Below are 12826 nucleotides of genomic sequence, written 5' to 3' on the forward strand. Positions count from 1 at the left end.
GAGTCTTCCATGTTCCTGCTGGTTTGCAAGTCATAGAGAGGGTAGAAAATATGGCCTGGTAAAATGGGAGAGGAAAAGGAATCAATGAGAGGATTTCATTTTGTGGTGATGAAGCAGCGTGCTGCACACAGGCTACTCAGAGTAGCTCACAGGTCCTGCCCTCAAGGAGCTCGCAGTCTAGGGCCCTTTCTCTTTGGAAACCTAAGGAAGTTTCGCTCACTTATTGTTGGATTGGTAGTTTGGTCTCAGTGTCCTCCATCTTTCCTCCTCTGTCTTCCCTTTCCACCTCGGCTTGCTTTATTGATTTCTAGGACCAAGTCCTGGCTTCCACCTATTCTCCTGAGATTTATTTCATTCAAAGTAAGGTGGAGGGTGAGCTGTGTGTGTCGCTAAGGCATCGCCAGCAAAAGGCAGCCCTTACACATGAGGGCCTCCGCATGTTTTCTTAATGCTCAAAGTGAACATCCTCCAGGTGTTATACCGTGATGTGGGCTGGATCCAGATTTTGAGAGGTTGAAAGCTTGAACTCTTTGAGAAAAACGTCAAGAAAAAGAATATGAATATAAAATTAGGTACAGGATCTTGGAAGGGACCCTGAGATTGTTTCATTAGTGTCACGCTAGATCCACCTCTGGTTGTGACTGATAACCAGTGCTCCAGTGTGGGTATCCAAAATGGTAGACCAGCATCTCTAAGGCAGATGTGGATTGTCTCTAGGATAATTTTATGTCTGAAAGTGTATTCACTTGGGTCAAAGTATGACCTTTAAGATGGTCTCTGGGCTAATGTATCTCCAAAGATGTGGTGCAGTGACCCAGCGGGGTCACTGGTTACATGAGAAGTGAGGACTCCAGGTCATGGGCCAGTCAGGGACCGTGGGATGGACAGATTCCACCGTAGCCTGAGGCCACCCCTTGGCAGGACTGGAAGGCCAGAACTGTGGCTGGTTACCTGTCTGCCGGCCCAAGGTTTCCCAGCATCCCTGGGGAGACATGCCATCACTTTTTCTAGGGTCTGAGCTGCCTTCACAGGTCCATTTCAGTGCGTCTCGCCGCAATTCTCTCCCTGTGCTCTTTGTGTTTGGAGTCTTGTCATCATTACCTGAGCCCAAATCACTCCTTGGTGCACAGGGTGGGCTTAAAACTTGCCATTATTTAACAAGCTGCATCTCATACAACATGACCTATCTGCAGGATCTGATTTACCTCTCTTTTTCTCTCAGTATCACAGGACTGTCAATGGGATCATGTTGCATTTACTGTCATGTCTACCGTGTTCGTTTTGGCTAGAATCACCATGTAATTTATTGTCCAAACTCAAACTTTGGAGAGTGATAGGAGATGCTGTTAATAATTATTCTAAATAGACAGGTATAAGCCAGACCTGTCTCAGGCAAATCAGGATGTTTCGTCCCCCTTGTCTTGAGTAATCTCAATCTAGGTGGTTTGTAATTGTACGGACAGATTGCATGTGTTTGTACATGTCTGTGTGGAGGTTCCCTGTTAAAGGGGGCTCATTACTGGATAAGAGGCCTGAAGGAAGTGTGCCTTGCTAGTATGTTACATTACCATGCTTTTCTAAAACTGCTTCACTTGTTAATTCATTTACTCCACTCATTGACTGTTTTTGTTTCTTTCATTCACTTTGTACTTTTTTTTTTCCATTAAATTTTGCATTTATTTTGAGTTTTTGTCGTGTCTTTTTTGGGCAGTAGCTTTTCTGATTTAACATGTGTTCTAGCCTATTAATCTGCTACAACTGTGGTAAAACACAGCTTTTCTGTGAACTTTGGGGGTTGATCAGCTTCTGTAGGAATTGTTTTCATAGTGAATAATTCTGTGGGCATCGTGAAAGGCCTTTGATTCGATTTGGGACAGACGAAAGGGTCACAGTTAGAGAAGATACAGCCAGATTTGTGAATTGTTACTAGGCAACTGGGTGCAGTCCATGAGAGAAAGCACACCCTACCCTTGAAGAGTTTACATCCTTGTGGGGCGATCTGACATGGGAAAACTAATATTTGAGTTCTTCTTGTGTGCAGGCATTGTTCTAAAGTGCATTACGTGCATTAATCCCTCCAATCTTCATAAATTATGATTAAGTACCATTCTCTCCATTTTATATGCAAGGCACAGAGAGGTTTAACAATTACTCAAAGTCACACAGCTAATTGGAGGAATTGGGATTTGAGTATTTGTAGTCTGTACTCCTATTTCCCGAAACTACAGCTGCTCCTTGGCAGCCCCATGGGATGAAGGGGGAGCAGTGGAAATGTCGACAGTATTGAAGTGTGGCTTCTCACAGTGGGTTGGTGACCTGAGATGGTTTTGCAGAAGTGGAATGCCCTGGCAGGTAGGCGGACAGTTGGTTGAAGAAGAGCAAACTGCTGGTAGAAGGACATGATAACAAGTTCATTGGTCTATTTGTTGAGAAACTCCCTGTTGGGCATTAGCCAGCTAATCTCTGAGAAGATGGAAATGAGATGGGGACTAAGGATGGGAACTCACAGCCTAGCGGGAAGACTGGTTGCAGACATCCCCACTGAAGGTATAACTCAATTCAACCCATGAGGAGGCAGGTAGAGAAGCAAACTCTACTCCAGCTTTGAAGGTCAGAGACTCCGGGACTCAGGGAGAAGATCCTCTCTGGAGGAGGGAACAACATCATAGAACTTGGCTCACCCATCTGTGAGAAATACTGTTTGGACGAGTGTAAAAAATGTCCACAATGCCCACCTCCATTTACTTCCCTTAGCCTATCTGCCCCTCCTGCTGTGTAGTATCTGTCTCTGAGCCTTCACCCATCTCCATTTTCTGCAGCCACAGACCATCACCAATTGCTGCCCTTTTGTAGGTGGGCACAAAAGGAAGATAGTTTATATCTAAATATCACCCATCACAGAGCTCTTCAATCTCTTGGTCTGAGGTGGGACAGGAGTTCTAATCTCAGGAGAAAAATGATACAGTAGGTGGGCCCTGGGACTCAGGGCAAGCCTAAAAAATATCAAAGTAGTGCTTTGGCAATACAGAATTTTGGTTTCCCAGGAAGTTAATCCCTCTAGGCCTACCCAACCATGACCAAGAGGGCTCTGAAGGCCTTAGCCAGTTTGGGACTGGTTGAATTAACTCAGGACTCAGTTTACTGCCTGGTTAAGAGGTGCAAATACCCAGCAATTCCTCATTGTCAGAGACAACCAGAGCTCGTGTGGGTCCTCAGTATGACCCTGGCCCAACAAACCTTAGTGCCCACTCGCAGTGGAAGGAAGAGGGTACAGGGTGGCTATAGCCATGAGCAGATGCTGTCCCTCAATCTGTGTGGGACTAGAGGATGGTTATTGAGAGGATCCAGGCAATGGTATTACAAGTAGACTTGACTCTAATGTCTGAGTATATGGTATCCAGGACATGTAACAAGATTCAGACTGCTGAAAGGGGTTAAAGCAACTAGCAAATATGCATCAAGAAAACGTCTGGAATTGTACTGATTGCTCGGTATAGACAACAGTTGTAGTATATCTGGTCCCTGACCACTTTGCACCTAGTAGCAGATCATACTCCCCATGGCTTAGCCACTTACAACAAACTGTTCACAGTGGAAAGGTTTCACAAACCATGTCTAAGTGTGTGGCTCAGTGATTCATATCCCCAGCACCCACTCACACAGTTCCAGCTGGCAGAGCTGCCAGCTGGACTCCACTGCTTAGAGAATGGCTCAATAGTGTCACAACTTCAGAGAGGCAGCTGGCGTCTCCCTCACAGCCATGCTAGCTAGCAACCTCCTCCTCCACCTAGCTGTGCAGTGGTTGGAGCAGGCTCCATCCCAGAACCTGCTCATCTCAACAGAAAGCTCGCAGAATGTGCCTCCCCATCACAGGGGTCACCTTTTTATGCCATTAATTACTGGAAAAATTCCTTTGGCTGGGCTAATAAATGACTTTGCTAAAGAATAACAAAAGAAAAACATGCTACAGCTTGATTCAGTGACGGTGTATTAAAGCATACTTTATAAGCCAGCCCTTCTGTAAAGAAGACACAGTGATGGCCATGTCGGTGTAAATATATCTGGAGAGACTGTCCCATTTTTGCTGTGGCGGGCAGGGTTGTTGGGCCATGAAGTGCTGCGCCTATGCTTGGAATATAGACTGGGAAACTGGAAGGATCTGGCTAGCTCTTGAAAATAGAACAGTAAGAACAGATCTGTCAGAACTAGTCCCAGCCCATCAGCCCTATGCATGATCTACCTCTGGCCTCCAGCTCTCTTAGGGACCAATACCAGCCTCTGCTGGGTGAGGAAGGAAGGTCAAGCTGCAATAGGAGCTTTCATTCATGCTCTCTGGTCTCAGGCCCAAGGGAGGGAGGGTGCAGGGTTGGGATCTGTCAGACTACCTTTACCTCTAGTGACTGTGCCCTTATTTTCTTCTAAGGACTTGCTTTTTTTTTTTCAGTTGCTCTTCCAGGGCCACTTTTTTTTTGTTACAGGATTGATAAAGCCTGGAGTTTTGAGGGGTTCAAGGAAGGAGTTACTATTACACTCTGAAGGGCATTGGGGTAGGGGTGCAGAGGCTGGCAGGTGAAATAGGAAGTTGTGCAGGAGGATGACTATAAACTTCTCAGCTGCTGCTTTACAAGTTCCTTGCAGCAGCTAAACTGTTCGATATTGACCTGCAATTAGAACAGAGTGGTTATCCTGAAGCAAAATCATTTTACATTGTAAAGAATGAGCCATTGAGTGCCAAAATGTTAGCATGGGGCACCTTCATCAAGGTCCAAGCTCCCAGCTTAAAACCCTTCCATTTCAGGGACATCCATCTCTAACCTGTAAAATAGTCACTGCTCTAACTCTTCATTCCATCCCACCCCCTCCATCCTGATTGATTCTGGCCCCCTAGTGCCTGCTACCATATATTCATATAGAGGGTGAGGGGTCTGAAATGTTAAGCACAGGATTGCTTCTTCCTGAACTGGGCATGTCTCCCCATCTTTTTTGGCTGAAAGGGTTGCCATGGAAAGAAATCTCTCACTGTTGCAGAGACCCACCACAAATAGCCCTGTGATGGGAACATGTGGCCCACAGTCAGGTCCAAAGGGCATGCCAGGTGTGGGAAACCTGGCACTTAGGCAGACCTTTCTGAAGGGTCATGTGCCGAAGCATCTTGGGTGCAAGAGTGTCAGCTTAAAGGGCAAAACTGAGATCCTGGTTGGGGCAAAGTTGATATCTACCTGTGCTTTCTTTAGCAGATCAGATATAGGAGTACACCAGTCGGGCATGAGCCTCTCCAACTCTAAGGTGATGATGACCAAGGCCAGTGTGGAGCCCTTGAACTGCAGCACCTGGTGGCCCGCCATACAGTGCTGCAGCTGCCTGGTCAGGGATTCGACGTGGAGGGAAGGATTCCTCTGAGGCAGCAGCTCCATCACTTGGGGCCAGTCCAGGACCACCAGGGCGTGGAACTGGAGATCGTGGTTTTTCATGTCAGAACAGAAAACCCCATACTTTTCATATATCAATGACCAAAAGTGCAAACAATTTAAATTTTCATCAGGGAACATGAAATGTTGCCCAATCCTTTCCATTCCCATCCACATCCCCACGGGGGACTTGAGACTTAATCCCCAGTCTGTGGCCAAGTTGAGCTTCAACCTTGGAGAGAAAGAAACCAGTTGCCTTTGTGACATGGTGGTTATGAGCCTAAAGTACCTAGATGACAATGTTTCAATTCTGAAAAACAGAAGCATACAATTCAAGATTAAGGTGGTAGAAAAGTTACTTGTATCTACTAGACAAGAGAAGAAACTGCAAGTTGGCCACAGTGGCCAATTTTCACTATGAAACAGCCCTTCAATGATTTAATCTTCATGCTTCATAACAGACCAAAACCCCATGACATTTCCACATTGCATAATTTTGCCTTACTAACCGAATCATATCCTGAAGGATGACCATCACTCCCCAACTAAAACAAGTACAGACTAATATGATATTTTTTAAGTGCCAGATCAATATGGTCTAAAGCCTCAACAAGGATTGTGTGTAGGTGAATAAAGACAGCTAAGTGAATGTGTGTAAAGTGTAGCAAAAGCAGAAAGCTTTTTATGTACAGTATTCATAGAATGGAAAGTTAAATATTTTTGCAGTGTGTATTTAAAAGAGAAACTAACCGTAATAGTGCCGTCTACAAATCTTTGTAAAGTTATTTTAATGTTCTTTAGAAGTGGGAGTCTGGTGGAACTGTGTTGGATTTAAGATACATTTTCACTCTTCTGTATGTCGTGAGCCTCGTGGGTCACCTCCCTGTGGTGCATGGGCCGGGATATGTGCACGCCTGTGCTTAGCTGTCCTGTGTTGTGAACAGCTGTTCCAAAGGCACAAATGAGTCTAGGGTAAACTCTGCAAACTCCTCCTACTTACTATGGTTAAGAAGTCCAGCGGCGTCCCGATATAGAGGTCCCAGTGCAGTTTGTCCAAAATAGCCAGCTCCATCCTCAGCAACTCACTTGGAGTATACTTAGAGCCATAGTGCTTTATGAAGTCTTTTACATGTGGAATTACCTGTAAAAAGAAAATAAAAAGGCCAAAGCCCTATATCATGTTATGGTAGCTTCTGTTTTCTTATCCATGGGGGCTGGGCATCCACAACCTTAGAAGAGTTGGCTTCCAGTGACCTGCCACGGAAATACTTCCTAAAGAAAAAGAAACCAAACCAAACCAAACCAAACAAACAGATCTTGGCTACCCCTGGGTCATTGTGACAACATGTAGTGAATGTCATGTGGTCACCCTCTGCATCAGGTTTTGATCCCCAACTGCACTCCAGCTCTCTCCTAGCTCTGGAGGCTGGAACTGGGCCACCTCCCTGGTCCAGATGCAAGCTCGTCCAAAGCTTTCCTGAAGCTGTACTTTTTTTTTTTTTAAAGATTTATTTATTTTTATATAAGAACTGGGGTACAGGCCAGAGAAGCGGGAGGGTGAGAGGATTCACCAGAGACAGAGTGGAGAGCAGAACAGGTAGATGGACCGAAATACCCTGCTGAGGGGAGCAGCGGGGGAGACAGGAGAAGCGGGCGAGACAGGAGATATTTGCCTCGCCATGTGGGTATCTCCCCGAACGGCCAGGAATCAAACCCGTGCTTCAAAGGCTGCAGAGAGCTTCACAGCGCTGCCACTGCACCACCAGGGAGGCCCGAAGCTATGCTCTTCATCCTGCCACGATCACTTGTCATAAAAAGAAAAAGTCTGCCTTTTAGCTTCCCTGTTTGTATCAGCCTCACTGATACAAAACCTCCCCTGGTTTTGGCAAAATTGTAGCTGTGAGCACATCCCCTTCAACCTTGATTGAAGGCCCTTTAGTTCTGGATAAACTATCTTTTCCCCAGAGGGATAACTAAGGCTTGTCTGTGAGTAAACAATCAAATACCAAGTGCATTGAAGACTTGGTCCTACCTTTTTAGAGAAAGAATTACTATAATCTCCAGAAATACTTTTTTGAAGTATTATTTTTCAGTTGGACAAAAGCAACATGGGGTGGTACAAGTATTCTAATAAATGAAGGTTAAGAGCATTTTTATTGCAAGTTTGGAAGTGGACACAGATACCTCATGGGAATGGCAGTGATCCCACGATCCCCAAAGGTGGAGATGTTGGAGAAAAGTAGGGCTGGGTAGGGTGCTGGCAGAGGAGTTTCTCCTGAAAAGAAGTCATAGGTTGCTGAGAAATTCAAGCAAGCCTGGAGCACCCATGTGCTCTTCTTTGCTGCCCCTGCATGCAGCTCTTCTTCTTTTAGAGAAAAGTGTCTGAGAAGCTGTTTCATTGACAGCCAAGTCCTGAAGTCTCAAGAATCATTCTTAAATGTTTCTGGGGTGAACATTAGGTCACATGGCTTGAGGGGCTTTTCCCCTAACTCAACAGTGGCTGCTTCTGTTTAGTGGGAACTAAATGCAGATACATCTGCCAGGTGCTCAAGCCTCTGGATTTGCTGGGCCAGGAGAATTCAGCAGTTCTAATTCCCCATTTGTGGGGTCCTCGAATTTGACAAACTTAAGGAAAAGTTTATGACTTTTCCAAAATCCCCATCACTCCCAAGGGCACAATCTTTTCAGGTAACTCCAAAGCTTTGCTTTTACAGCCCTATACTTCAAAGGCAGCCCAAGCGGGCTTCCAGAGATGCATACCTCATCTTCTTCATGAACCTTTGCTGCAAGTCTCAAGGAAGTAATTGTGACACATTCCAGTAGCCTCTCTTTGACCTGCAGTAGGAAGCAAACACATTTGAATAGACTATGAATGCCAGAAACAAATTACAAAACGTGTTTTTTTTCAAGAAAATATATATATTTTAAAGACTGTTCCTCCTCAAAAACTTAGTGCCATTTTTAGATTGGACCAATGAAAATGCTCTTGGTTTCAGAACTACAGATGATGAGTCAGTAGTCCTTTGTTAAGAAGACTGGACGTGAGAAAATGGCACCTTTGCAGGGTCCACTGTCCCACCTGGCCTTAGGCCACATTGGACAGATCCAGATAAGTACACCCCACGTGGTCACCACACAGAAGTCCTTCCACAGCCAGGTCCTCTCATGAATCCTCAAGTCCATTCCCAGCAGTCACAGAGCAGAGCCAGAGGCAGGGTGGAGTTTCCAGCACCAGTTCTACCACTTGGAGCAAGTTCTACCACATGGAATGCCACTTGGAGCATCTGGGACAGCTCACCTCTCAGGCAGCAATGGGGAGCAGGGGTCAGTTTCCTCCCCCTCCATTTCACCATCCCTCTGAGGCTCCCTTACTTTTACGGAAACCAGGAGGCGGCTGAGGATGGTGAGAGCCAAGTTAATAGTGGCCTCAGAGAAGTCAAAGATGTTATCCTGCCTCAGGAGCCACAGCACAACTTCCTTGAAGGCATGGCGGATCTCCTGCTGGAGAGGGAGAGGGCCACGAGTGGTCAGACTCTCTCCAGCAGTGGTGGGAGCCTCCCCTTAAGGACGGAAGGGGACGTGACAGGCCTTTTCACTTGAGTCCGCTGGGTCAAAGGCCCCTAGTTGGCCTGGGCTCCCTAATTCAGCCCCCCAGGCCCCACACGCCCAGGTTTCCTCCTCCTCCCCACCAGCACGCCCAGCGGTTTTCTGTTTTCAGGCCGAATCCCCAAATAAAACAGGGCCTCCTCCGAGCACCTACTAGGGGAAGAAGCCCGTGACTCCTGCCTCGCGCCTCAAGCCGGGACCACCTGGCCAGGTGCCGCCAGGGTGCGGCTCACCTGAGCGCAGGTGCAGGTGGGCGCGTGCGCGCTGGGGGAGGGGGTGCGGGTGCTCCCGGAAGCCCCCGCCCGGGGGGCCGGTACCTGGGGGTGGCCGCCCCGCCACAGACGCGCCTCGCGGCCGAGAGCCAGCCTCAGGTGGGCCTCCAGACGGCCGCCCTGGGCCGGGTCCGTGGGCGCCCGGCGGCCGTGGTCCCGGGAGGGTGGCGACCCCGGCTGCGCGCCGGGAGCCGCGCCCGCCCCGCGTCGAAGCCCGGCTCTGGGCCTTGCCGGGCCTCTCCCTGAGGGCGCGGGGCGCCCGCTCGCCGCGGGGTGGCGCGCCTCGGGGACCCCGCTCGCGGCCGCGGCGGGCACAGAGGTGCTCCGGGGGCGTGGCGGAGCAAACAGGCAGAGGGCCGCTTCGTCTGGGCTTTCTTCCTGACGTTCGCCAGGACTCGCGACGGATCTCTCCCCTGAGGTAGAGGGCTGCGGCGAGGCTCGAGCCCGCGAGTCCATGGCGAGCGCGGGACCCTGGGGCGGGCCCAGCCTGAGCCAGGGTTTTATAACCCAGCGCCCAAGACTTGCAGCTGGGGCGCCCACCTGGCTGGGCAGTCTGGGCAGGCCCAACCCCAGCCCTCTCCAGGGAGCTGCCCCTGGCGCAGTGGGCCTCCTTGTTGCTTGGTCCTGGGGTGAGGGGTAAGGACCTGGGACCCCGAGTGGCAGAGCACACTCAGAGGGCCAGCAATACCCCTGCCTTTCCTTCCACGCCTACTCCCCTCCCGTGGAGGGCCTCTTACCCACTCGAATCCTGTTCCCCAGCCTGGGATGGGGCAGTTGGTGACCACAGTGGTCTTGAAGAAGGATCCCTGGTCTTACACCCTTACTTCACTGTAAGAATATGGGGAACACACTACCAAGAAACAAAGTGTCAAGGGTGTGCTTCTAGTCAGTCAAGTTTGGGGTGGAATTCCTGACTCGCTGGGTGATCTAGTGCATTTGACTTCATCTCTAAGAGTTTAACTTACCTCTTGTCTAAAAAAGCACTAATAGCTCTCTCAGGAGGTGTTCATTCATGCATGCTTTTATCCTTCAGCCATTATTTTTTTGAAGGCCTAACATAACAGTGAATAAAATAGCTACAGAACTTACGTTTTAGTCAGGAAAGACAGACAATAAATACGAATGGATTATCTGGAAATCCCAGCAATTCCACTCCTAAGTATATGCCCAACAGAAAAGCACATGTGTGCACCAAAAGACAGCTGCATAATGTTCAGAGCAAGACTATTTTCAATAGCCTGAAGCCGGATACAACCAAAATGTCCAACAATTGAATGGGATAAGCAAATTGTGGCACAATACAGTGCATTGAGAAAGAATGGACTATTGTTCTAATCAAGAATATGGAAGAATCTCACAAAGGCAATATTGAACATAGGGAAAAAATACAAAAGAGATCATACACTATGATTCCTTTTAAATAAAGTATAAAAACAAGGAAAACTATAATAGAGCCAAGATAGTAACTCTTTTACTTTTCCTTAGGGGTAGTATATAGAGACTAGAAAGGAACACCCAGGGTATTGTACCAGAAGACTGGTAAGGTTCTGTTTCTTGATCTAGATGTTGATTACATAAGTATGGTCACCTTGTGAATACTAATCCAGGTGTACTTTAATGTAAGATATATTTTGTTAAAAATTACATTACATTAAATTTACATTAAAACATATAGGAATATCAGAAGAAGAAAGAAACTAAGAAATATTTGAAGAGATAATGACTGAGAATACTGCCAAGTAATATCAGAGACCAAACCACACATGACAGAAGCTCAGAGAACACCCAGCAGGGAAATGCCACACAAGGCATATCTTATTGAACTGCAACAATCAAAGGTAAGGGAAAAAAATCTTTAAAGAATCAAAAGGGTAAAAAATATCTTATCTGTAGAGGAGCAAGAATAAAGTTACATTGGAATTCTCTTTAGAGATCATGCAAGGAATAAGAGAGTGGAGTGAAATATTTAGAGTGTTAAGGGGGGACACTCCGCCAACCTAGAATTCTGTTCCAAATGATATTATCTGCCTAAAGTGTTTAAATAAAATATTGAATATAGAAAATTCACTAAACTATTAGAAATATTAAATTCATGAAAGTTGCAGAGTACAAGACCAATGTACTACAAAAACCAATTTTATTTCTATACATTATCAATCATCTGGTAATAAATTTAAGGAAACAATTCCATTTTCAAAATCATAAAAAAGAATAAAATATATAAGATTATAATCAAAAAAGAAAAATACAGAAAACTACAAAATATCATTGAAAAAATGATATTTTGAAAAAATGATATTTGAAAAAAAAGCAATTAAAAAAAAGACCTAAATAAATGGAGAATTTTCATGGCTTGGAAGTCTTAAATTATGAAATTTGTAATACTTGCTGAATTGATCTATGGATTCAACATATACTGCCTTTTTGTAAACACTGAAAAAGTATTTCTGAAATTCCTGTAAAAATGCAAGGAATTCAGAATGGCCAAAACAAACGTAGAGGCCTCACACTACCTGATTTCAAAACTTACCACAAGCTTATACTAATCAAAATAGTATAGAACTCACATTAGAATAGACAGGTCAGCAGAACTGAATTGGAGGTCTAGAAACCAACCCTCTCGTTTATGATCAGTTGATTTTTGGCAAGGGTGCCATTATAATTTAGTTCAGGAAAGCATAGTCTTTTCAGAAAAATGGTGCCAGAACAGTTGGATAGTCACATGCAGAAGAATGAATCTGGATATCTACATTATAATACATACTATGGAAAATACAAAGTAGGGAGAGGGAGAGAAGAAAACTGGGACTGAAGGTTAGAATTTTAAATAAAGGTCATATTAGGGCTCACTGAAAAGGTCACAGGTAACCAGACATTTCTGCAGGAGATGAGGGTGTCAGATGAATATATAGAAGGAGAGGGGCCTGAGTTTTGATTTGGGCTTTTTACTGCTCATATGAATGACCTTGCCTAAGTTACTTAATGGCCCTTGCCTCACTTTCTTTACCTGTAAAGTAGTTATTCTTATATTTTCTATTAAAAGGACTAATAGTGAGCTTATTTCAAAAGGTTATTAAAAGAAGCAAATCAATAAAAAAAATTAAGGCACTTAGAATAGTAAAATGCTTTATCATTATTTTCATCTGCTCCTACTGCAAGGGCAAAAACCCTTGCAAGCTAATTTGTAAACATATCTGGAATGTCAGATGAATCAAGGAGACCAGCTGGAGCTGGTACTGAATGAGTAAGAGGAAGATTGCAGGAAATGGAAAGAGAACTTGTGACTTTTACTCCGAGATGAGAAATCACTGGAAGGTTTGGACAGAGAAAAGATAACATGTGATTCATGTTTTAATACATCACATTGACTTCTGTGTTGAAAATAGACTAAGATAGGCCAAGGATGCGTACAAATAAACCAGTTCTATAATAATAATAATAATACTTGAGAGAAACGCAGCTTTTAACCTGAGCAGTTGTTGGAATTCAGATTACATTTATTGTGATGAGGGAAGGAAATTTTAAAGGGAGGTACTTATT

General features: G+C 45.4%; 2 protein-coding genes across 6 annotated transcripts in view; one reads left to right on the top strand and one right to left on the bottom strand.

Moving 5' to 3' along the window:
• Positions 1-3692: 3692 nt before the first annotated feature.
• Positions 3693-9742, bottom strand: CCNI2 (cyclin I family member 2). Its single transcript, XM_037508350.2, has 6 exons — positions 9248-9742; positions 8781-8963; positions 8169-8243; positions 6409-6549; positions 5220-5450; positions 3693-4661 (listed from the first exon to the last, which is right to left on the bottom strand). Exons 1-6 carry the CDS (start codon positions 9740-9742, stop codon positions 4599-4601), a joined length of 1188 nt encoding a protein of 395 aa, XP_037364247.1. The 3' UTR covers positions 3693-4598.
• A 1253-nt stretch (positions 9743-10995) lies between these two features.
• Positions 10996-12826, top strand: part of KIF3A (kinesin family member 3A) — a 196958-nt gene continuing 195127 nt past the window's right edge. For 2 of the 5 annotated variants that reach the window (XM_054694411.1, XM_037509355.2), the window contains exon 1: positions 10996-11124. In XM_054694411.1, coding sequence (XP_054550386.1) covers positions 11050-11124 — 75 coding nt within the window. In that variant the 5' untranslated portion in view covers positions 10996-11049. The remainder of the gene's footprint in view (positions 11125-12826) is intronic. The other 3 variants (XM_054694410.1, XM_054694409.1, XM_037509357.2) reach the window with 2 other exon arrangements.

The sequence above is a fragment of the Talpa occidentalis genome, unplaced genomic scaffold (genome assembly GCF_014898055.3).
Source record: "Talpa occidentalis isolate TD23 unplaced genomic scaffold, MPIMG_talOcc4v2.1 talOcc4.13, whole genome shotgun sequence".
In the NCBI taxonomy this organism is placed as follows: Eukaryota; Metazoa; Chordata; class Mammalia; order Eulipotyphla; family Talpidae; genus Talpa; species Talpa occidentalis.